Genomic DNA, 25,233 nt, shown 5'->3' with positions numbered 1-25,233 from the left:
TGGGCAATCCCAAAGTCGTATTGATCTGGGGTGCCAGACTTTATCCCACATTTGTGGAAGCATTATGCTGTTGTTGGACTGGAGACAACTCATCTCCAAAGGGCTGCTGCTGCTGCATCAGTGCCATCTCTGAAGTTGGGGTGTTTTGCGAATAGTGACGACAGGATAAGAAACTAATTTTCTTACACCAAGAGAGTGAGTCCTCCGCAGGAGAAAATGTAAAGCAGGGGATTAACCAGAATAATAAGCACACATGTGAAGAATTAGTGAGAAAGGAGATGGAGGTTTAAAGTGAATGGATGGGTTCTGGGACAACAAGGTTTGTTTCTGGAGAAGGTGAAGACTAAGGAGCAAAACATGTTGTCAGGGTTGGCACAGGCTTCCTGAGGACAGCACTTAGCCTTGGGTGACCTCCTGTGTGTTTCTAAGAGCTGTCTTTCGGATCTGAGGCTGCAGGGCTTCAGGCCACTATCAGATGTCCCCAAAGTGGCAGAGCCAGCAGCCTGTGCTGCTCCAGGGAAGCAGCTGCCAGCCTTGGGGACTGTGTCACAGCCAGGATGTGGCTGTGTAAATGCATGGACCACACACCGGACATCTCCCCTGGTTCTCTTGTCTTTGGGAGACTCTCACTGTCTGGCTCAGAGCTGTGTTTCGGGTGTCTCCACCTGTTACATGTATGGCTCCACACCTTTGCATGGAAGAGCAGAATTGCTGCAGAAATGGGAAATCGGCTGGTGTGCCAGGGTGAAAGCTGCTTCTGCCTCTTGCAAGTGTCTTTTCAGTATCTGGACCAGATTACACTTCTCTCTTCACTATGTCAAGACAGAATCTGATGTAAACAGTCTAAGGAAATGGACCCGTTAATTCTGGTTCCTATCATCTGATCCTAATTCCTTCAAAGGGAACCAATATAACCAACACATTGGGTGGGAAGCCCTGAAGCTAGGCATATCCTAAGTTAAAGTAGATATTCGAGTGCTCTGCAGAATTGGGATCTAAGCTATTAAATGCACCACAGGGAACAACCCAGCACGGACAAGGGAATGTAGGGCCAGATCGTCGTCATCTTTAATCTCTGATTCTACAAGGGCTAAGAAATTTCACTTGCAAAACTCTTTCTACAACAACAAATGGGATTCAGTAGTGTGCTGGTTTTTTCAGCAACTGCTTTGGTTCAGGCTCTGATTTATGCTGCTGTGTAAATCCAAAGTAACTTCTATGGATTTTCATGAGTATAACAGAGGTCAGGACTTGGCCCACTCTAATTACAGACAAGCAACTGACTTTGATCTAGATCCTCTGAAAAATTTGGACACTTAAATACAGTTAGAGTGGGGATCTGGAACCCCAATGCCTTTGAGAGAATCTGGACCCTTGCCCTTATTTTGCTGGGCACAGTACTTCTTCCTCACATCACTGTAATTCCTCGGGAGCAATGGGGAAAACCACAGTCACAGACTGCACAAGCCAGAAGCAAGGTATTGTATTATTGTAATGGAAGATAAAGTCACTCCAAAGCTAAGCCTTTCCAGGGGATAATTCATATAAAGAGGTTTACACACGACTTAATAAGAGCAAGAGAACAGATATTTATTATACGATGGCGATCAGCTTCTTTTCCCTGCAACAAAGATAAATTTGCCATCATTTCCAAAAGACATTGACCCAAGTCACGTACTTCCCCAACAGTTTTCATTGCCAAACCAAGAAGTTAGGAGCAGCCAACTCTACCAGCACACACTGCCCAGGAACCACAAAACAGAGGCAGACATCCTTTCCAAAGCTGAAGTCAAGTGCAACCAAAGCAAACAATTCTAATCACATCAACAAAGTCATCCGTTAATGAAAACACATCCCACAAATGATTAAGTTGTTAAGTGCTAGTCTACTCCAAACACCTCAGAAGAAAACTCATGCAATCTGTAACACTTACATCAGAGTCCCATAATATTTACATAGAGAAAAGGAAAGAATAAACTGTTAGGGGAAAACATTTGGGTGCAGAGGGGGAAGGAACATTGTTTCAGAGCACAGAAATCTTCACTGTTGCTTTCATAGTATCTGTGGTTCAACTGGAGTTTATTAAACAACAATTAATGCTTTAACTTTCTGTTGGTAAAATGCCAAGTGTACTTAAAAGAACCTACTGATTTTCTACGAAAATTTTTCCTTCTCTGAAATAACCAAAAGAAGTATGAAAATAATTGTAAATGCCCGGAGAAACTCCCAAATTGCCATTCAGAGTTACCAGTGCAAAGTGATGCAAATCATCCTTGTAAAAATTTGATTCAACATTTAGTAAAGGGAAGTTTTAAGGAACAAAATGCCTAGAGCAATGGAAAGTTGTCATTTGTTCTTTAAGTTCAATGAGAAAAAGGTTGAAAAAAAATCCCTGGAACAAGAGCTGGAAGCAAAACTGGCTAAGAAAAAAAAATAATGAAACCACTCACACCATTTAATTGAATTAGTTCAGAGATATATGAACAGCCCCCTTGATGCAAAGTCAATTAGTTTTTTAAGAGTACTTTCCACTGTAATAATCTCATGTGCAACCTGTAGCATACCACAAAGAAGGGGTTGGATACATCTAATATACCAATAAGGTGATTTGTTTAAAACACAATTAAGTGACTGTCCCATTAAGGTCCTCGCTGAGCTGTACTGCTGATTGTGTGTGATCTGTCACCTCATCTTCAGGGTGACAATCACATGTAGAAAGAGATCCAACGTTATTGTATTGGAAAAACTCCAGGGGCTTGGCTTTATGCTGCAACACCTTGTGGATGGCTGACTGATGGGTAGGTGACAGTCACCGCCAAGCTGTAGTTTTTAAGGCTTATGTTACTGTATCAGTCACCGCTGTGGAACACAACCCTGTGGTGCACACTCAAAAACGAGTCCCATTCATCGGTAATGTCCTTGCACATTTCTTACATTTGCCTAAGGCTCCTGATCAGCATTTTAGTATTAAATGTCCCCTCAGATACATGCAGCCGCAACAGTTCTCCTGATATACAGCTGATTCTTCAATATCTCCTAGATATATTTATTCTCTGCAAGGATTAAAATTGTTCCTTCCTCTCAACCATGCCACAGACCTTTGCAACAGCACCTAAGAGTTGTTAGTCGAGAGAATACCACCAAATAAAATATTTGTTACTTCTTAAATGCCAGTTCCAAGCAAGCTTGTTTAATACTGACCAATGTTTAAGCATTTACACCAGGCACTGCCAAAAGACAAACAGATATCCCTGGAGATTTTCACTCCGTCCTTCCTGAAGAGGGAAAAAGAGCTCTTACATAATTGTACTGTTGTTCCTTAATGCTGCAGCCTGACTTTCCATAGGCCATGAACGTAGAAGAGATAAATCAGAAACCTGTGTAAAGACCTGGAAGGAGTTTTGCCAGCAAAGGCCCGCCACTGAACAAGAGCAAGAAGAGCTGACGCAGAAGCTGTCAAGAAGACACGCTGAGTATATGTAGTGGAACACGCCTGCATTTAGCGAAGCTGCCCAGAGCAAAGGAGGATGAATGTCCTGAATTATGTCAATGCTTTGTCACATGCAGACTGTGAGGCTGGCTGGAGTGAGCCAGCTGGGAAGGATAGAGTTCTTCTGTGAAGCAAACAGCTTCAGCAGCAGAGGAGCCCATCACCACTGACGGATCTGCCCCTGTACAGGGGGAGCTCATGCAGCACTCAGCCTGGCCTTCAGTCCCTGCATAAATGCACGCTCCATGGCCACATCCTCATGAAACCTTCTCTCAGACTATCATCTAGGGGGCAGCATGGGCAGACTTTGCTCCCACCAGCCTGTGCCCTCCTAAGAGCTGTAGGGGTTTCTATGAGTCAGACAGGGAGAGAAACAATTGAGCTTCAGCCACAAGAGCATTAAGGCAACTGCTCCTGCCAAAAACGCTGCATCATGGCTCTAAACCAGGCTTTAATACTCCTGCTTGCGGTAAGGCTTGACTATCTGCCCATTTAGATTATAGAATTTTTGGAAATGAGTACCATTAATGATTGTACTCTGAAATGGGCTACACAAAAGTTTGCACCAAGGAAAGACAAGTGCCAACAGTTTAGGACAACTTAGTCCTAGCTAAACAACCTTAGCTTCTTTCTTTCCCTTGCTTATTGTGGTGTTGAGAAAATGTGTTCACATTACGTAGTCAGCTCTCTAAGCTACCAAAGCTGCACTTACAAAGGAGCATTTTAAACGGCAGGCCGTTGTCTGAGAGTGCATTAATGCATCTATTGCCTTGGAGACAGAGAAATGGCAGCCTGTGGAGACAGAATGAACCCTCTATGAGAGAGAGCCTCAGAGTATCCCTATTGACATGGTCCAAGGGACTGCATTATGTCAGAGGGAATAAAATAGTAAGACAAGCCAATCTAAAAGACAGGGCACGCAATTTAAACCAGATCAATATGACTTTGGGCCCAATTTGTAAACATATTGGACTGATTACTCCTTTACCATCATCAAATGACTTTCCTAAGATTAACTCATGACTACTAAGCGCTTAAGGATTCGGTGATTCTTTTTATACGTAACACTTTTGAAGTCAAATCCATAAAATTGGTTTAGGCTAAAATTAGAAAGGTGCTAATAAAATGCACTGTGAATACAAGTGTTTCATGATTGCTTAAACACACACCACCTCAAACAGGCTTCTTTCTCCTGCACACTGGCACACTCAGCCCAAATGTGCTAGTGCAAGGAACCAGAAAAGGACAAGGGAGGGGGTGACAAAGCAAGTAGGAGGGTTGGTTTGCCACCTACGCAGCGTCAAAGGAGACAGTGTCAGGCTGAGATCACCAGCCTCCAAGCACTAATGCTGCACAGGGCTGCATGGCACATCAGGTGCAAGGCAGTGGGAAGGCACACCCTGGTACCCTGGAAGGGACACGAACCAGCAGCAATGGCTGCAGCAGGGTGGCAGCACCTTCAGTCCCTCTGCTGCTGTCCCCAGGTTGATTGCAGTATGTAAAATAAACAAAAAGCCCATGAGATGAGAGAAGTAAAGGAGTTATGAAGGTCTTTTGCTTCGACCAACACGAGACACTGCCAGTCTGGATTTCTTCTTTCTCCCTAGACAAGCTGCTTGGCAGCCCCATCCTCTGGCATACCCAAATCAGAGGCCTCCCCCTCCTTTCATCTGCCACTGGGACAAAATGCAGAAGTGATACGGCTCAGCTCTTAGCAACAAAGCTAATAGGCACAGCACTGAGAAGACCACGGGCAGCTAAACTGTTCACTACACTCCTGAGTTTGTAAACACAAGAAACGCTAGGGACATTGGGACATTTTTCAAAAACAGCTCTAGGACAGACTGAAGCAGGAAGAGTCTGTTCAACCCTATTTTGTCATACCATGGTCTGCTACTGGGCTTTGTTATATACGCTGCTCATCCCAAATACAAGTGTGCTCTCCACCAACAGAGAAACGTGTGCCAGCCCTTAGGGAACAGAGCAAAACAGGGTTGGGACTGAGGGAGGTTTGGTCTTGCCATGTTCCTAGTGGTTTTACACTAGCACTGGGGGATATGGGGCAGAGGAGTCACTCTGGTGCAGCAAGAACAGTGGTTACATCCTCTAGAAGAGAAAGGACTGAAATTTTTCTCCAGAGAAATGCTCCCCAGCCTTGGGTAACATGGGTCAGTAAGGTGAGAAACAGCACAATACTTGCCATCAGCACACACAGAGCTCACAAACTTGCTCACAGCCTGGCCTTCCCCTGGTGTTACAAAACCCAGTGAGTATGAGCAGTAGGAGGAAGCCAGGCTGGGGAACACAGCCATGCCCAAAAGGGATGCATGGGTATCAGGGCACAGGAAATCCAGCACTCACCTCTGAGGAGTCGGCATACTGAGCAACACGTGCACACTGAAAGAAGAATTGAGCGTTAGGAACTCATCAGGCTAAGCTACTCTCTCTCAGAAAACACTTGGCATCATTTTGAGGTGGATTTTGCATCCCCCCTGTGCATTAAAAAACGATCGTTTCTATTCATCAGCACAGAGCACAGACCCAGGGACGTGCCTCACCCCAGGCCGTGTGCCTAATGGGTGTTAAGGCTGGGATTACGTACAGCTCCCTGGCTCTGTTCTCAGATCACTAAACAGAAATAACTCCTGACTAGAGGGGCCTGGGAGTGTGCATAAGCAATGGGCAACACAGCACAAAAGGCTGTGCGATAATAAACACAGGGTGCAATACTGGGACTTGTATTGCTACACGCCCGGGTGTTTTTTCAGTAGACGTAGACTTCTACAAGCACTGGTGCAACCATTCACACAGCTTCTTAAGGCAAACTATCCACAGATCCCTGATCTTCCTAAATCAGGAATGTGCTGAGGACTCCTGCAGGAATTATATTTTAATGGAATTACCATAAGGATGAAAGCAACCAAGGGAATTGCATTGCACCCTTCTGTGCAAATGCAGGTGATTCACAGCTGTTCAAAGAAATGTGACCTTTACAGCTTCATCTTGTGGATAGTTTGTGCTCCAGGAAACAGCCTAGAAATAATTTCCAGTTTGGGCCTTCCATTTTATTCCTCACAGTGGCATCAATGACTCCAGATAAAAGAAGCTTTTAGAAGAAAAAAAAGGTTTGAGCTCTGTGTTATTTCTTCGGTCACAATTACCCAGCACTGCAGACACTGAAAGTTCTTCCATAGTTTCACAGTCATTTTAAACCAGCATAAACCAGTGCTGCTGCTGAAAGCAGATGTCCCATTGCCCCTTGCGCTCTGGCCTCCACCTTCCTTGTCCCATTGCTGATGTCTTTGCTGCTGCTCTCCACTGGTGTGAGGATCTGACCCAGGTCAAGAGCAACCTGGAAGCAAGGAACAGCATTTAACTTGAACCAGCTCCCTGACTGCGTCCAGCATATATAAATAAGATTTAAATATGTCCAAGGGAATGCATGGTACAAGGCAGAAGCAAAGGTCATACCCATACCATTTCAGCAGGAGTGCTGGCTCATGTTGGCTGGATGCTGCTGTGAAACTGTGGCCTTTGTATAAAAGAGAACGAGTCTTGTGAACCCCAAGAGGCCTGCTGTGGACTTGGACTCCAATTTTACACAAAAGAGGGCTCATGCAACAAATATATATATGGGTTGTTATCACACATCTTTCTGGAGTCTTTCTGGCTGGTGGGGACTGAGCTATCTAGACGTATCCTGAATGTTGGTATTCCCCCACCTTTGTTCTGTCCTGCAAAGCCTTCAGAGTGTAAGTAAAAATGAAGAAACAGCCTTGAATGTCTCCTGCACAGAGGAGTGGAGAGTATCAGAAAGCACACTGCAAACTTCTGCTTTGAAATAATTCCACTTGAAAAGGATCTCTGCCTGGGGTAAGCTTGGTCTGGGCAATAACAGAGGGTGTCTCCATAGCACGTGATCCTTCGGCCCAGTGTCAGCTCTGGACACTGACCATCCCGTGATGCAACAGAAATCTCCTGCTGCTGAGGTATGTCCCACTGACTCACCCAAAAGCAAAGCCGGCCTCTAGCGCACAGCCCACACTGGAGGTTTCCACTGACATCAGCAACCGTGAGACATGTTTGCATCAGCTATGGGATTGAGCTGTCTGACACAGTGACTAATAACCCGCTCCTCAAGTCACACGTGTCACTCACCAGCCATCGCAAGGGAACAAGTTTTATCTGCACTGTCCAGGATGTTTTTAATGCAATACTGTAAGATTAAGAAGTGTAAAAGCTCCCAACTGCTAATAAAGATACATCTGTATGTGGATTGCTACCGGACATTTGCCAGAACAACAAGATTGCCTTGAAAAATATTTGGAAATGTTGTTCTGGAGTTTCCAGTTTTCCATAATGACGAGTAGCCATACGACTTTTACAGTTCCCAAAGGAAAGGGGCAGTTTTGCCTGTGGAAGAAGCACAGGCTGGAACAAGCACGGACGCTAAAATATCACAGACTATCATCAGGGTGCCAGGACACTAAATCGAGAAACACTGAACTAAGAGCAAAGCGAAAGATCAGATAAAGAGGACAGGTGGTGGGCCTGCTACGTGGAGGAAGGGCAAGCGTCGTGTTTCCTCGGTATGTGTCAAAGGAAGGTGTGCACACGCTTCACAGGAGCAGCGGCGATGCCTCACATAATGTGCTGTGCGTAGGGTCGGCAACCACACGCAAATCATGGTGAAAGCAGCTTTTGCCCCTTTGTGTTGTCTGCGTGTGGTTCTTGGTGGGGTGGGAGGAGAAGGGTCTTTCTGTGGGATGGGTGTGAATTCACCTGGAGCACTTGGAGAACCTGAAGTGCGCTATATGCTGAGCAGTCCTGCTCGTGTGGATGGCCGTCTGCGTGAGTGGGACTGCTCAGCGTATAGCGGGCACCGTTGAGAGACAGCAAAGACAGCAAAAGGTAGAGGGAGAAAAAAAATCAGCAAAAGGTAGAGGAAAAGCAAGGATAATTTCCCTTGACCCAAAGGCAACTCTTGCATATTCTATTGCTTGGCCTCATAAGACAGTCTTCAGCAGGCAAAAATAAACCTTTGCTGTGTCGGCATGTGGTCATTACTAACTAGATGCCAAGCTCTTCACACGGTGCTTTGTGTCAAGAGAGGATTCAGAGAGTCGCAAATCCATCTAACCAGCACCAGTCACATTATAAAAATAACAACAATGGAAATGAAACAAGCTGAGTGGTTATTTAATGTAGCCTGAGTACAGTGTGGTCCTGCAGCCAGTTTTTGGCCACAGCCAAAGCCCACTGGTGTCAGGAGAGTCCAGTGGCCTTGGAAGCGTGCCCAAGAAATGTGAAACCAAAATCTGAACCACTCCTGATGCTCACAGGAGGAGTGGAGGTGTTCATACCAACAAACCTGAGCTTCAGCAGCCTCATCTGTGCAGGGAAAACAATAGATCTCTCTCCACTCCCCATCTTTCCAAACAACTTTCATTCAGATATCATATCTGCTCTTAAACAGAGTCACACAACAGGATTGGAACTGAGCAACGTGAAGTTCCACACCAGATCTGGCTGTGTTTCCATTGCTGGGGGAATGGGACGCATCTAAACTCTTGTAACCTTGATCTAAAGAGCCATCTCTTGTCTTTGCCTTACTGCGGGGGGTGTGTCCATGCACCATTTCTTCAGCAGCAAAGCTGGCTTGAGGAGCTTCTCGTTCCTGGCCACTTGATCTCATAATGTATTTCTCCAAAGGTCTCCCAAAAAAGTTATTTTGGAGGCTCTCAGTAAGGTGGATCAGCAAATGGGTCTGAGGTAAAAATAATCCCTCAAAAATAGTAAAAGAAAGTATTTTTAATCTGGATCAAACACTAATTTAATGTAGGTCCCACAAGTGCCCTTAAGCTGATTTAACCAACAGGAAAAAATATGGGCAAGTGAATATAAAAGTGAACACTCAAGAAATTAAGAATAGCAGTGCCAGATCAGATGAAGAGTCTGGTCAGGTCTGTCACCTGTCACTTGCAGTAGCTGGCAGCAGCTGTGGAGGACAGCATATACTAAGAGGGCAAGCAATAACAGTACTTCCCCAGGACACACTCCCACCAGTCATTCATTCACAGCTTGAGGACTGCCACAGAGACCAAGAGCAGCAGGGCAGCTCCCCACGTGCTGGCAGGTTTTGCTGTGAAAACCTGACAGCATGAGAAAACTCTTGTTATTTCCAGGGTGGGTTTGCTTCCTTAGGAGCATGGCTACACCATTTGCAGGATTTCTTCCTGAGTCCACAGCTCTTTACTACTGGATAGCTTGAGTGACCGTAGCTATGCCATTCCATCACCTGAGGTTAGCACTTAACATCTCGTTATCACAAGGCTACCATCCTCTTTGACATGGCTGTCTCTCCTGTAGAGAAAATTAAGAGCCTATGCTAGATGGAAAGCGCATTCTTCAGCCTTTGTGTATCCCGGACAGCCGTATGACAGAAATAAAGGAAGCTTTAAAAGTACTCCCATAGGCAATCTATGGTTGTACTCCTTCATCAAAGACCGTGACCCTCGTACGACTGCATGATGCTCACACATACTCCCAGGCATGGGGATGCCAGTCCCAAAGCGAAAAGGGTTACACCTGCTACAGCAGTGCTTGGCTTTTCCACAGGTAAGGCTGGCCATGGCTTAGCAATGCCCCCTTCCTCAGGCAAACCCCACGTGCAGCAGCACTCCTCAATACATCAGTCCAGGTAACACTTCAGGTTCCCATCCCTGCCACAGTTACCGAGCAGTTGTAAATTCAGGCAGTGACTTTGAGAGCTGCACTTGCAGAGGACTGTAATAGGTTGGTAGGGATGGAGGATGCAGGGAAATGGGTGGAAGCACCTGAATGAACAAATGGCAGAAGAACGGCTATAAGAGTGGCACCCAGATCAGCAAGTCATCAAGATCCCAGCACACCCACATGCAGCTTCCCAAATGCCTGGACTGGGAAACAAAGGACAGAATAAAAGAAGGTAAAACATAAAAAGGGACATTTCAGTTGTCCAGAAACTTCTCAGAAGTAGTAGCAAGATAAAGACTGTTACTACGAACAGAGAAACCTTCTGAGATCAATCCACAGACAAGACTTTTCCACAGGTATTTTATATGTTATAAACACTGAAGTAAGCTATACAGGAAAGCCACATAAGAAATCTTCTGAGGTATTGACCTTAAAATACACAAGCATCTTCTAACCACATATGGCTTTCAGGACTTGAGTGGGGGAAGTACAATTTGTTCTGTTTTACAGACACACTGAGGAACAAAGGTACACTCCCGGTCATACCAGTATTTTGCAATAAAGCGGGGTGTGAATTCGTGTGTCCTAACTCACAGTCTTGCCTCCTGACCACCACACTGCTTCTTCTGCAGACACAGGACCTGTCCCTTCAAGCCTTCCCTCAAAGTCTCCACAAAGCAGGATTTCTATTCTGACCAAGGGTACAATGTTTGCAGCCCCAGCCAGGCACTCTGTTAATGTTCTTAAAGACATTTTGTGTATCCCTGCTACTGCTGCCAGGCTTTTCTAACGGCTGCTTGGAAAGACCTTTTACAAGAAAGGTGAGGTCTTTGGCTGAGTCATCCTCATGTCAAATAGACCGTCTGGAGTATTTTTGCTGACTCCCTCTGATGTCAGACTGACTAAGTCCCATTATCTCTAAAGCAGGAATATAAAGAGAAGTCTAATGTTTCTGTGAGAGAGTGGGGACTGCTGACATGGACTTTTGTGTTATCTGAGGGCTTTGGGACAGGAAAAACAGCTGTGTGTCAGCTCTTCTGTAGTGACTGCTCATGCACATACTCATATGTATATATTACATGTATATATAGCATACTAATAGGCAGTAGCAAATTTTGTCTGCCCCTTTCTTATGTGCAACACTCCAACTAAACAAATATGGAAGGTGGAGTGATGGGACCATATCTGGGCTTGGCATGCCTACAACAGTGTTGTCTCACCCCAAATATGGCCCTCAGGATGTGATACAGTCTCGTTGACAGATCACACACTCTTCCATACACACATACGATAGTTATGACTCTGATCAATTCACCCCTCTAGTCATTCTCACTACATACATAATTGTGCCCACACAAGGACTGGAGAGACCAGTTTCATATCTTCCACTCAATCTGATTAAAAGTGAGAGCAAGACTGTGGCCATAGTCTCCCACATAGCATGATGCCACCACCTGTGCATGAAATCACCCTCTGGAGGTGTCTCTCCTTATTGTCTGCGGGTGGAGAAGGGGCCTGCAAGTAGGCTCCTAGATTAGGGACCTCAATGAAATCACTAAGTGAGATGGGACAGATAGAGCTATTATTAGCTATTTCAGTTTACCTGTAAACAGAATTTATTCAACAGATAACATTAAAAAAAAATTAAACAGAGAAGTCTGTGAGCTCTAATTCTCAGAATTTGTAAAGGGCTTGACGGTTACTCTTAGGAAGGACAGGACGACATTTCTAATACATTCCAAAACTAAAGCAAGCTAAAAGGGTAGTAATCTACACAGGCTTGAATCACAGTGAATGTTTGCACAGACCTCATCACACACAAGCTGAAACTGCTAAATTTCAAACTTGCCAGCATATGTTTCACAAGCTACCAAGTGCAACACGCCTGCAACTTTCTGTGGCTTCTCATCACAGCAGTCGAGTTGCACGATCCTTGGTGCTGTTCAGAAATCCCAGAAGGCATCTGGAACCCCCTGCTTGGGATAAACCTCCACGTCTCAATTTTTGAGATCTAATCTGCAAAGCTATCTCCAATCAAACTGTTTCGGATCTGGGCTCACAAAGATTTCTTTAACCAAGTTTGAAATAAATTTTTGTAACTAAATCCTCAGGAATGGATCTTATTCCCACCATGATGTTTCTTCCTCTTGTTCTTTCAGAATTTGAAAACAAACCATTGCCCTTCAGAGAGACTTGTTTTGCATAACAGTGCTTATGCAGACATCCTTCATGTCGTAAACAGCTGTCAGGTCTTGGTCCCTGCTTCTAGGAGTGCTTTATATAGGTTTTATTTCTCAGTAGGCTTCATCAGTGATAAAGTTCTAGAACTACAACTGTCAAGTGTTGTAACAGTTACTGTACAGTTCAGAAGAAGCACAAGTGGGCCTCACTCAAACCAGATATCCATTAGAATTCACATTTATGTTTAGATGACATAAGAGAGAGAGAGGCTGTATCACCATTTGGAGACTTTGATGATAATAATGACCCTTGTCCATTACTGTGCATCCTTACCCCCCCTTTCTGCACCTCCATTAGCCCCCTCATTGAAAACCCACCACAGCTTGCAGCCCCCAGCCCAGAGCCTAACTTTTCAGTTCAAGTTGCAAGGACTGATGCTGGCTCCCTTGCATGCTCGAGTCCAGTCCTTGGTACCAGCCAGGAACAGTAACCATCAAACGATGATTCTCTCTTAAGCGCCAATGGACTCAAAAGCGTGTCTGCATCCTGTGAATTCTGGTATGTGCTGCCTGCAATGTCTGTTTCTATATATTCCTGCCAACTGCATGACTTCATTCAGCTACATGATATTCCAGACAACACAACACTGAAAATAACGCTGGCACTTACCTGAGCTGCCAGTGCCTTCCGATGCACTTCTGGATGTTTTTGGCTGACTCTGTTTGCTACTTGTTCGTACAGTGACCGAAGGAGGAACAGTGCTGCTGCTATCTCCACGAATTGTTGAGAGATCCTGCATGCTAAAGCTCCTTAGTCTCTCAGACAGGGCCCCCTGTCCCTAGTTAAACAAACAAGCAAATAACACACACACAAATTAGATGCCACAGTCTATTTTGAGCCTTTTTCCCCCCTAGCTCATTGAAATCTATCAGTATAATAGGAAGAGAAAAAATTGCCTGATCCGGTAACCTAGAGAGGACAAAAACGAGTTGTTAAAAGCATCATTTCCCTCTCTTTGCTCTTCCTTTTGGAGTGGTTCTATGCACAACGTCTGACCATTCAAACTTTTGATGGCGAGCATCTGTCATTCTTCAATGTAGTCATTTGAGCTCAGAGCAGCCTTGGACACATCTGAAAGAGCACGATAGTGTTGTATCTTTCTAGTAGTTTTCTTCCTTAGGATCTGAGTCAAATATGTGCTCGGCTTCAGAAACACAATTAAATGGTCTGCATCAAAATAACTCCCTTTTAATTATCTATGATGATAGTCACCCAGCAGTTCTCAGTCATACAGAGAATTTCCAGAGCACAGAAAATTTGAAATTTTGAGGTAATAAAAAGTTATTCTTAAATGCAAAGAAATATTCCAGTGCTTTTTCATGCAGTTTAAGAAAGAAACAAACTCACACAATAATTTTCTTTCTTTTTAGACTAGCTCTCAATCAAGCAATAAACAGATTCCTTGGTGAAAGGTACATAACTGTTCTTCGTAAAGGATGGATTGGTTAGAAGACATCTTTCATTAAAACTACATCCCACCAAAAAGTTGACTAGAAGTATACCTCTTTCTGAATTCTGTAATCATCATACCACACCCCTGCCATAGAGCAAGAATGCCAGAAAATACAATCAATACGGAACCTATCTATCCTTCCCTGTTGGCTAAATTAAGTGATGTTCAGAATATAAATAGCATAACTGATAGAAAGTACATTCAAGTTTTAACATTTTGTTAAATGAGGCGGGAGGGTCTGAGAGATACTTCATAGCATATAGTCCTGAAAAAAATACTGAAATTAATACAGAGAGCCTGATTCTAAAATTATTTCTGCTAGTGTAAATCAGGAAAAAATTCAATGGATGCTTTGACTGAGGTGAAACCAGAAAGCTGGCAAACGACAGTAAATATTGCCCTGTTTAACAAAAAATGGCCAGGTAAGGCACATCACAGCAAGTCACACACCACCTTAATTTAGAGTTGTATTTGTCAAAGCAGCACATAAGCTGAAGCATAGTCTGAACACTGCCAGAGGGCTCTAGGTTGGGGCTGGACCAGAATAAATCTCTGCTCCCTTCTGGGCTGCAGATTTGAGTATCCTGCCCATAAAACCAGGGTGCAGGTGAGGGGCCAGTGGTGAGTACACTCTGGTACAGGCCTGGCATGGAGAAGGGACTCATCCTGATGATCTATGATCAAAGGCAAGACCGGACACATTCCTTGCTAAAGCAGTTAGGCAACACGGACTGTCCCCTAGAGCACTGGCATTGCTACGTTGGGAAGGCAATGAGTTAATTTACCTACAAATACAGATTTACCAACATCACTTCAGAAGTTTCTCATGCAGAGTAATGGAAAACCAGTGTCTGTACCCCATATAATTCCTTAGCACCTTACTTCTAGGGACTGTAAGTGGACAAGGCATCACAGTCGCTGTGACAGCCTACACTTTCTACATTGATGAAAACTGCTAGATCAGTAATCTCCCAACTTTTCAGCCTGAAGCTTTTCATACAAGAAAATGGACTCAACTTCCTTCTCAACTCCATAGATTATCAATTTAACCGCAGGCAGGCTATACATCCTGGACTACAGCACTTCTGTGCATCGGCAGGAAGCAAACAGCACATGATGATAACTTCTTCAATGCTGTCCCAAAGTGTCATCAATAGAAATATGCATCGTGTAAGAAAAATAAAACTGAACTGTCCTTTGTAGAGCAGTCACCTGGTGGAGCTAGCCAGGAAGCTGCACTGGGATTTTTTTCTTCATTTTGCTGAACCTTTGGTTTCTTAAGATGTATGCTGTGTTTGGCAGCATTTTACATTTAGCTTTTCTGCAGACTGAGAGAGAAGTCTCCACACACCCACAATGCTCTTCCTGCAGACCTACTTTGCTCTTTCTCATTAACCTCTTCTACTTTTTACAGCATTTTAAATGGATGGGGCTTTTTTGCTTGTTTATTTTGCCAATTTTAATATGCTTGGCAGGGAAGTCTGAGAACTGAGGTTTTGTTAAAATCTCAGCTCTGCCATCTCACTCTCCGACCTGCCACAAGAGTTGATGCCTGAATTTTGGCTGGTCCTGCCAGTGGCCGAGCCACTCTTGGGACAAGTTCTCACTCCGAGAGGCTGAGCCACTCTTGGGACATGTTCTCGCTCCAAGAGGCACCTCAAGTTATTCCTCTTAGGCCAGTCTAAGATACATCTACCCTGAAGCCTACAGCTGCAACTGTTACTGGGCTGGTATACCTAAATGTCCTTGCGTGGCTGGTTAGCTGGGGGTGATCTGAACTGCCCAGAGCTCAGCACAGTGCAGTTCTGGATGGGTTTTGTAGCTTGCACTGAATTCCTGCACAGCCACCCTACTCTCAGTAACTGGTTTAAAGCTAACACAAGACATCCTACCCTGCAGTCTGACTACAACAGACAGATCTCTAGCGAGAGCAAACCGAGAGCAATCAGACCACTAATATTTTGCTGTTGCAGAATGACTGGTCCAGCAAAGCTGGATGGTAAGCAATTGATGAGCTGCTGTAACACGAGTGCTGTATTCCTCGGTTCAAAGGCAGGCAGCGCTCAAGCTTTTAGCCTCCTCCCAGCCGCTCTGCTCAGCCAGCTAACCCAAATACCATTTCATTCCAGTGAGCAATTGATGTATGTGGACATGAGTCAGATTAGAGAAGAGATTCGTATGTCAGACCAACCTGGCAGGGAAGATGACACTAACACATCCTTTTGCATCGAAAATAAAGAGGATACGTTAATGTTCTTGCATTGCAACTTGTGATATAGCGGCATATAATGGTCAAAGGCCCCAGAGACAGCTTTGAAACAAGGGCCTGATAAGTGCCTGTCATCTCTGGGTCTGTTACATTAGCATATAATATGTACAACCACAGTCTTAAATGCACAGTCACGGCAGCTGTGCTAGACAAGTTTGACTTTCTCCAGGGGAAAAAAAAAAAAAGTTGTCTTTTCTTGATTTTTGCTTTAATTTCACCTGAGTTTATAACAGCAAAGATAACGGTGGTTCATCATGCAACTAGCAAAATATCACCGTTCCTACCATTCCATGAAGCAGTTTGTCCGAATCTCAGAAACAGCAGGAATAGCAAAGGCTCGGGCTGAGCGAGGACACTGAACATGTGTGAAAGCCTGCCGCCTCCCCTTCCATTTATTTTCTTTCAAAATTTTGCACCTTCGGTCATTGTAGGGATAGACTTAACTGCTTCTAAGGCATAACATAACACTTTTTTTTTCCCCAGCTGCCACATTTCTACCTGACCCCAAATAGAAACATGACAGAAATTATGATTACAACAGAATCAGGATGGTTTTGGACTAAAATGGAAAATGTTACCATCTTAATTTCCCTGTCAGATAAGCAGCTGCTGTATATGAAATCACAAACATTTGAAAAGCCAACACTGTGAGGGTTTGCACTGCTGTAGTTACATGTTTCAGCAATAAAGACTTTATCCAGCTGTAATGCTTATTATTCCACAATAAGACTTATCATTTATTAACAAAAGAAAAAACAAGTAAATAGCTTTATTTCACAACAGACTAGATTTAGCACATCACACATCTTGGGCCGTGTTTGGTTAAAACAATCATGGGGAAGATGAAGAGCAGCTGTTTGGGGTTTTTTTTGTTTACCATCTTGGCTATGATCATACAGATCCAACTGCTGTGGACATGGGAGATGTCCTAGGAATTTCAGCACACTGTGTGTCTGCGCAGAGAGAAGATCCAGGTCATGAAGCTAGGTCTACACTGCAGGTCAGAGGCATGTTTGCAGCATGTCCATACGGATCTGGGCTAGTTTTATCCCAGAGAGCGTGACAGCAGTAGTATCATGACAGTAGCTGTGCTAACATCATTTCACTATGTGAAGAGCAAAACAGCATGGTGGTATTACACAACCTTTTGAAAACGGGGACTGGGAGGGCTGTGGGACTACAGATGACACTGCCTCTCTCCTCACTGAACACCAACCGCCCTGTCAAGATGATTGTGCTGGTGCTGTGGGACTGGTATTTTGGGGACTTCATCCCCTGGAAGACAACACAAGCATGAAGTGGTGCTGGAAGACTGATCCTTACTCTCCCTGGGCACAAGACTGCCTGCCTAAACTCAACTTCTACCTCATTCAGCTTCTCCTGGGACACAGACTGTCCCCATAAGCACTTCTGATCCAGTAGACAGCGATTTTCCTAGATGGTGAGGTTTTGGTGGCAAGAAGTGGGAGCAGCTGTCTCTGTCCCCTGCTCACTACAGCATACCTGCTCCCAAACTGATCTGATTTTCTTGTCCCTAAGAAAGTTCACCCCATAGGTGAAGGTATGGCACAAGATAAAAGCAAATCTCTTCAGGTTTCCTTTGCTGCTTCTTCTCCCAGGACCCACCAACCTCACTAGGTCCAGCTCTCACTTTACAGGGACAGACAAGGACCAGGCTGGGGCAGGGCTCAGTGCTACTGAATAGGACAAAAGACAAATACCAAAAAGGACACGGTAATACCACCTCCCAGTAACTGCTGTCATTTGGTATGAGCCTTACTTAGATTCATGACACTACCAATGGTATTAGGGCATCGCCCATCAAGACATGGATGTTTAAACTGCAGAAATTCATCTGTGATTCTAAGGGAAGTTAAAGCTCCCATCTGTGTGGCATGGTAATTAATCTAAAACTAATTGAGGGACATCTACCTGCTTTGATCAAAATCACAACTGTAGTATAGGCATACGTTACTTACCCACATCTAGCACATTCTCTCCTTATTTTTGCTTTAATGAGTAGGACAAAACAGTATCAAAATACTGAGCTTTCAAAGGCAGCTAATCTACATCTTTCCTTCCTCTAAATGTTGCAGACATCATCATCTCCAGAAACAAGCATTAACCTCTGTGGGCCCAGAGCACAAACACCGATGCATCCCATATTTGCTTGGAAGGATCAGAAATCTTGATCCTTTCCAAAACCTGAAGTCAGTATTGTGACAGGCACTGTAAAAGGCACTCCATCAGAAATAGCTGGAATTGTCTTCATTACGTTGCCTCTCTATAATTAATATCTGCATTCACATTTGAAGTACAACTTTTTAGAGGGAGATGGATTTAGAAGTCTGGAATAACTGAGTTTACATCCAATGAATCATAGAATGGTTTGGGTTGGAAGAGACCTCAAAGATCATCTAGTTCCAACCCTCCTGCCATGGGCAGGGACACCCTCCACTAGACCACATTGCCCAAAGCCTCATCCAACCTGGTCTTCAACACTTCCAGGGATGGGGCCTCCACAACCTCTCTGGGCAACCTGTTCCAGTGCCTCACCACCCTCACAGTAAAGAATTTCTTTCTAACATCCAATCTAAATCTACCTTCTTTTAGCTTAAACCCATTACCCCTTGCCCTGTCACTACACTCCCTGATAAACAGTCCCTCCCCATCTTTCCTGTAGGCCCCAATGGAATTATTCATTAAAAATATTCCACATATGTAGGTAACTTTACATAGGCTCTAGGTACATAAAATTAGGCACATAATATAAAAATCTGCAATTTATGTATCAAAGTCCCATTAAATACAATCCAAATATAAACAAAGAACAGTGCCTAGATTTCATCATACCTTCGGTCTGACAATCTGAAAGAATTCTGTACATATTATTTAGGCTTCAAAACACCTCTAATACCTACTAACTCCATTTTGCAGCTGTGGGAACTATAACACAGCATGGTGAAGTCACATAAATCAGGAACCAAAAAAATGTCAAGTCATAGAAGAGAAGCTTTTAATACAGTTAGTGTTAATACAGGACGGCATCTTCTGGCCTTTTGCATCTTAGGATCAGGAGTTAATAGACAAGCAAGGGAACACTAAGTCACACTCACCACACTTCCAGCACAATACTAAACCTGTTAATGTTCTCTTTTTCCTGAAACTTTGGTTAGCAGTTCTCCTCCACGCTAGCAGACATGTCTCCATGCGTGTTACAGCCTCCATCCTGCAGATATTCACTACAAGGTGTAGTGCACAGAATCACAGAATGGTTTGGGTTGGAAGGGACCTCAAAGATCATCTAGTTCCAACCCCCCTGCCATGGGCAGGGACACCTTCCACTAGACCAGGTTGCCCAAAGCCTCATCCAACCTGGCCTTGAACACTGCCAGGGATGGGGTCTCCACAACCTCTCTGGGCAACCTGTTCCAGTGCCTCACCACTCTAACAGTAAAGAATTTCTTCCTAACATCTCATCTAAATTTACCCTCCTTCAGCTTAAACCCATTACCCCTTGTCCTATCACTCCATGCCCTTGTAACAGTCCCTCTCCAGCTTTCCTGTAGGCCCCTTTAAGTACTGGAAGGCTGCTCTAAGGTCTCCCCGGAGCCTTCTCTTCTCCAGGCTGAACAACCCCAACTCTCTCAGCCTGTCTTCATAGGAGAAGCCCTCCAGTATGTTCCTAGGATGTCAGTTATCACTACGGTGTCAGGAAGACTTCCCCAACCACCTATCGGAAAATGTTTGCAGAGATGCATCTTCACATCTGAGCCAAGTCCTGGCCTCACTGCCTCCACTGCAACCCCAACCATCCTAACAGCACCCCAGCAGTGGGACAGAGGCTCCCTTTATCCATTAGCGAGAAAACAGCAAACACAGCAGCTTGGCCAACACAGTAGCAACAACCTGAGTTAGATGGATTTTCCACATACAAAGCTCCCTGCCTGGCTGCTGGAGTCTCTCTGATTGCCAGCAGAGGACTTGGAAGGCATTTTGCTGATGAGATCAAAGACAGGCTTTTAAAGCTCAGCACGCAGGATCTACCCACTGGAAGCAGAGCAGACAGCATCTGGCCTCAGATCAATCTCAGCTGAAAACAGTTCAAACTAGTCTAATGGTAAGGCAGACATTAGTTAGGGGTTAATATAAGCACTCAGCAGATTACCTGCCCTTTTTTCTGGTCCAAATACAAGTGTAAATGAAGTAGCTGAGAGACCTAGCAAGGGAAAAAAGAGAGCCATTGTGGCAACATACATAAAAGCTTTGAGAATAAGGTCTACTTGAAGCACAAGTAATTGAGGCGAGACATGCCCATGACAGCGGGCACCATGTGCAAAAACTCACATACAAATAAAAAGCAGGGACACCCACCTGTGGACTACACCTTTGAATGTAGGTTCTCCCCTTCAGAGAGATGGAGAAACCACTCCATAACCCCAGCTGCCAAGGTGTTACCTAGCAAGTGTGCTTAAAGAGTATAGCAAATTATAAACACAATGGGCTACTACTCCACTCTGCACTTGATCGATGCTTCCCACTGGAGAAACCCCCAGTGTCTGGCCACCTCTGTAATCCAGACTAAAGATCATTAAGAACAGAGTGCATTTATGACTAATTTAGGCACAAGATTAGGCGAGGGACATGTGGCAGTCATTTTAGTTCTGGTGACTGACAGGTCTTCTGAGAAGTAGGGTAACGCTGGGCAATTACGGCAATGAGTGGGAGTTTGCATGTAGAAGTGTTATCAAGTCAGGCTGCAGGCAGGCCCTGCTAAGAACAAAACCATTGGCTTTGTACTCTGAGCACAGGCCTGAATGGAGGAGGAAATTGCTTCTGCCACCATATGAACACAAATATGCTACAAGCAATACCCTTACGGCCAGGGCCTGCATGCCATGCCTAGCCTGGAACAGCTACCCAGTTTGGAGATGTCAGACAGTACTAAAGACTCAAAGGGAAACCAGATGACGTTAATGTTGATGGTGGAAAATTAATTTCATCCACCCTTTTTGTTTGTGCAGATCATTTCCTCTCCTGGGAACTGTTTGTTTTTGTCTCTCCCAGCTTGGTCTCTCTGTATAAATTTATTGTTTGGTTCTGCTGTCCTGTGCATTCACTGGCTATTGTTTTCTTCTTGGAGACACCAACAAAAGACCCAACAAGAGGCAAAAACTGGAAAAAGCTACCTGGATTGTATCTCAAACAGCGTTGGGTTTTTATTGATTTGGGGAAAATAGATTCTCAAAGACTTAAGTATGAAAGATACATTACACCATGACAGGAACAGTTCACGAAATATATATACATGTATGTGTTTCAAGAAAGCCATTCATTGTTCCCTTTATTGGCATAACATAGTTCAGCCACGAGATCTTTGATTTTGGATCCCAAATGGAGATCCTTTAAAGGAAGCTACTTGCAAAAGCAGCATGCTCAGCCCTTCTGAGATAACACTAATGGGGTCCCAAAGGTTTCTCAAACTGCGTACTCACTTCTGCAGCTCTTGGCCATGTTACAGACCAGGGCACACAATGTGGCCATTACAGATACGGTACTAAGCAGACCAGACAGTGTCCGCTGATACGTTTAGTAAGCAAAGAAACAATCTTCCTCCATGCAGTGGGATCTCACGGTTACAAAGAGGTTTTATCCAGCATCTTAAGGATGCTCCTCACTCCCTGCCTTCCTTTCCCAATTCAAATAAAAGTGCAGTTCTCCACTGTCCTACCACAAAAGGCAGCATCTCTGTCCTACACAAGTTTTTGCTCCAAACTCCCACAGCAAATAGGTCTCAATTTTCATGGAAAATTAGGGATCTAAATATTGACTTTCAGGCAGTTGCACTGGCTATACCAGCTAGATACTAGAAATGAATGAAAAGATGCTGTTTGACTAGAGAGGATTAAATCTAAATCATCACCAGCATCTCCCTTCCAGTGCCCTGGTTTAAAAACCAGCAAACACACTGGGAAACTTCCCAGTAACTTTCTTGGGCTAAGGGACCCTAAAGTAGCAGAGCTGTGACCCTCCAGGGAGCGGTGAGCCCAGAGGTGGAAATGAAAGTTATGATGCTGGACCAGAGACGTGGTTGTGAGCTGAAGCAGTTTGAGAACTGCTGACGCTGCACTCCTGAGTGTTAAAGAGATGGATGCACATACTGAAACCCTCCCAGCTTCCTCTGCATGCCTGGTCCTTTTAACCGATAACCAGAGTGACTGCTAGCTCTGGCAGTACCACAAGCCATATTTCCCCACGCATGAAAGGCTCCTGGACTGTTTCTCAGACTTATTAGACACAAATGGGCTTTTCTTCGACACCAGTCATGCGTGCCTGTTCCCTCCACCCCATTTATCATCTCCTGCCAAGGCAGCGCACCCACTGACAGCAGCACACTGTGCCCCACTCCCCTTCCTAAAGGCGGGCTGTACCAAGGGACACACAATGGACCACAGCACCAGCTGCTATGCAAACAGGTCCTGCCCTACACACCGAAGGGCAAAAGAAGGGCAGAGGAAGATACATTATCAGAAACCTCTGGGTTACGATGATCTGTTGGCAGTGGGATGTTTTCTGCAGCTTTCCTTTGAAAAGCAGAGTTGAGGCAGCAGCTTGGGGGTGGTTAAGTGGCTGGGAGAAGGATTTGTCTTGGGGGTGGGGAAAGACATTGGCCTTTGGTAGAATTGGTTTGTTCAGGGTGAGGAATAAGGATACATGCAAACAGGATCTGGGTAACCTAAGAGCTTGAAGGAGAGGGTCAGAGAGCTGGGGGAGTGTTAAACCGGTGATGGGAGGGTTGTAGAGACAGAGGCAATGGCAGGGTCTTAGGGAGAGAAGCGGGGAGTAGAGGGATTGGGGACAGGGCAAGGCAGCAGGTGGAAGGAGCTCAGGGTGACAGGCAGAGGATGAGCAAGTGCTGGGAGCATGGTGACAGCGAGGGAGTACGTGAGAGTGTACCGGAGGAGGCTGGTACCTCTCCTCACTGCAGCCACACACGTCCCAGCTGCTTCCATAAGAAATCTGACCGGTGCCCATGGAAAGCCCACTTATGCCCAGGCCTCCATCTGATGGCTCCACTGCCTGGCCAAGGCCTTGCTCCTGCCCTGCTACTGACGCTGTAACAGCCTTGCTGCTGCTCCCCTCTGCTGTGACCCAAAAGCTTTTCTGCTTCTCCTCTCCTCCCGAGGTGAGCTGGAAAGAAGGGGGCGGTCATTGCCCAGGGTCCTTTGGGAGTGGGAATGGCTGAACTAGTTTGAACTAGCTGAAAACACAAAAAGCAGCAGGATTTACCTACTGGTCATCTAATCCCACCACTTAGGACAGACCCACTTGAAGTCACAGCGTGTGACAGAACGACCAAGCAATGAGGACAGGATTAGAGAGCCCCAAATGAGATTATGCTCCTTGGTGAGGACACAAGCTGCTGGGGGCAGGGAAAAGATCTGTGTTGAGCGCCTAGCAGGGGTAATAAGACCAGATCCAATGTTCTGTCTCCTTAGAGAGTATCAAAAATAGACTCTCTGGAGAGAGAGAAAACACCCAAGCAAGCCAGCTGGGCAGACTCAGGGTACTTGGGACACTGACAGCTCCTCAGCCTGTAAAATGAATTGGCACAGGTTTGTGCCAGTGTTAGCACAACTGTGACTTCAAAACAAAACAGAGCAGGGGAAGGGAGCAGGAGGAAGGGGAAGAGAGACAAGCCTGCACTTGACTACCTTAAACTGTAGGCTATTTAAGACAGAAAGGGGAAAGGGCCAGGGGATCAAAGATAAGGAAGGTGTGGCTGTGCACAGCTTGCAGCTTCTTAGCCTGGGGTAAATATTTAAGTAGCAGCCTGTCACACATAGATGGTAATCAGAGAGCCAGCCCATCGTGCTGCATGGATGGATAAAAAGAATGAAGAGATGGGCCTTGCCCAAAGATCTTATCATAAAAGACAAAAGATCATGACAGATCCTGTGGGAGCACAAGAAGATCAGTTACCACAGCTCAGAGAGAGAGGAGAGGGCTATGCACAGTGGGAGATGTCTTCAAGTACAGGAGCCTTTAGATTTAAGCTCATTTACTGAAAACAGGTCTCTACAGAGTACACTTTCAGCCCAGCATCTCACTATGTATTTGTCACCAGAAGATGCTGATTTGCAAAGTCTGAGGGTCCATTTCTTAACACAAAAGCATCTTTTCCTTGCCCATTAATCCAAGTGAAGCAGGAAATAAGACAGATCCTCACATTCACTTGCTGGTAAAAGCCATGTTTTCCATGGGAGCTGCAGGAGCTCAGTGCTTCTGAATATATGGTCATCTCTATAGGTTCCAATTTTAACATGATCTGTTAAAGCCTGAAACCCAATGAACCTGTTCAGGGCTCAGTTTCCTGTCTACACTCAACACTTATCACAGGCTAGCTGGATACCCTTAAATCTTGGCATTGGGAAAGCCAGGATAAGCCTTAGAAATAGTATTCTCTTTCCTCCCTCCCTGGAAACTTCTCCCTAAGGACAGCACTGCAGTCTTGCCTGGCATCTGTCAGCTCAAAGTGTTTTCCAGATAATTAGTCACTTAAACTTCTCTCAGGCAGGATAATCTAAGCTCTGTTATACCTCCTTCTCAAGTGAGCAAGTAAGGGCGTTGACATACATTTAACAGCAGCTGAAAACAAGGGCAACAGAAGCTGTTACCACCTGCACCGGCTTATATCACTTCTCTCTTGGAAACGGCTCCCTTCACAGCAGCAGGGACAGCTAAATGGAGACATGTCCACACCTGACCCATCACACTTTGTATCCTGAATACCTGAGGAACCCCAGTGCAGCACATCGGTACTGCACATGTCAGGCTGTAAATCACAGCCATTCAGCTCTCCCTGCCTGAAAGACAACAAATTCAGTCTGAGAAGGGCAAGGGACAGCAGCTCCTTTAACTCTTCCTGACTATTACACCATGAAGAGTGTAAATGTATTAAGGGTGTGGTCCCATGAGCAGCAGAGCTAATCTGTCTGCTTTCCATGACCAGGAAGAGAAGATCTTGCTTTCCATTCCTCTGAC

The 25,233-nt window shown here is 45.0% G+C and overlaps 1 protein-coding gene across 4 annotated transcripts in view; it reads right to left on the bottom strand.

Moving 5' to 3' along the window:
- REEP1 (receptor accessory protein 1) overlaps nt 1–25,233 on the bottom strand; it is a 71,144-nt gene that overhangs the window by 9,204 nt on the left and 36,707 nt on the right. For 2 of the 4 annotated variants that reach the window (XM_054823154.1, XM_054823156.1), the window contains exons 6-7: nt 13,076–13,244; nt 5,852–5,887 (exon numbers count right to left, since the gene is read on the bottom strand). In XM_054823154.1, the coding sequence (XP_054679129.1) occupies nt 5,852–5,887; nt 13,076–13,244 (205 nt within the window). Of the gene's footprint in view, nt 1–5,851; nt 5,888–6,848; nt 10,327–13,075; nt 13,245–20,356; nt 20,408–25,233 lie in introns of those variants that run through there. The other 2 variants (XM_054823153.1, XM_054823155.1) reach the window with 2 other exon arrangements.

The sequence above is a fragment of the Grus americana genome, chromosome 4 (assembly GCF_028858705.1).
Source record: "Grus americana isolate bGruAme1 chromosome 4, bGruAme1.mat, whole genome shotgun sequence".
In the NCBI taxonomy this organism is placed as follows: domain Eukaryota; kingdom Metazoa; phylum Chordata; class Aves; order Gruiformes; family Gruidae; genus Grus; species Grus americana.
This window is presented reverse-complemented; position numbering and strand designations above follow the sequence as displayed.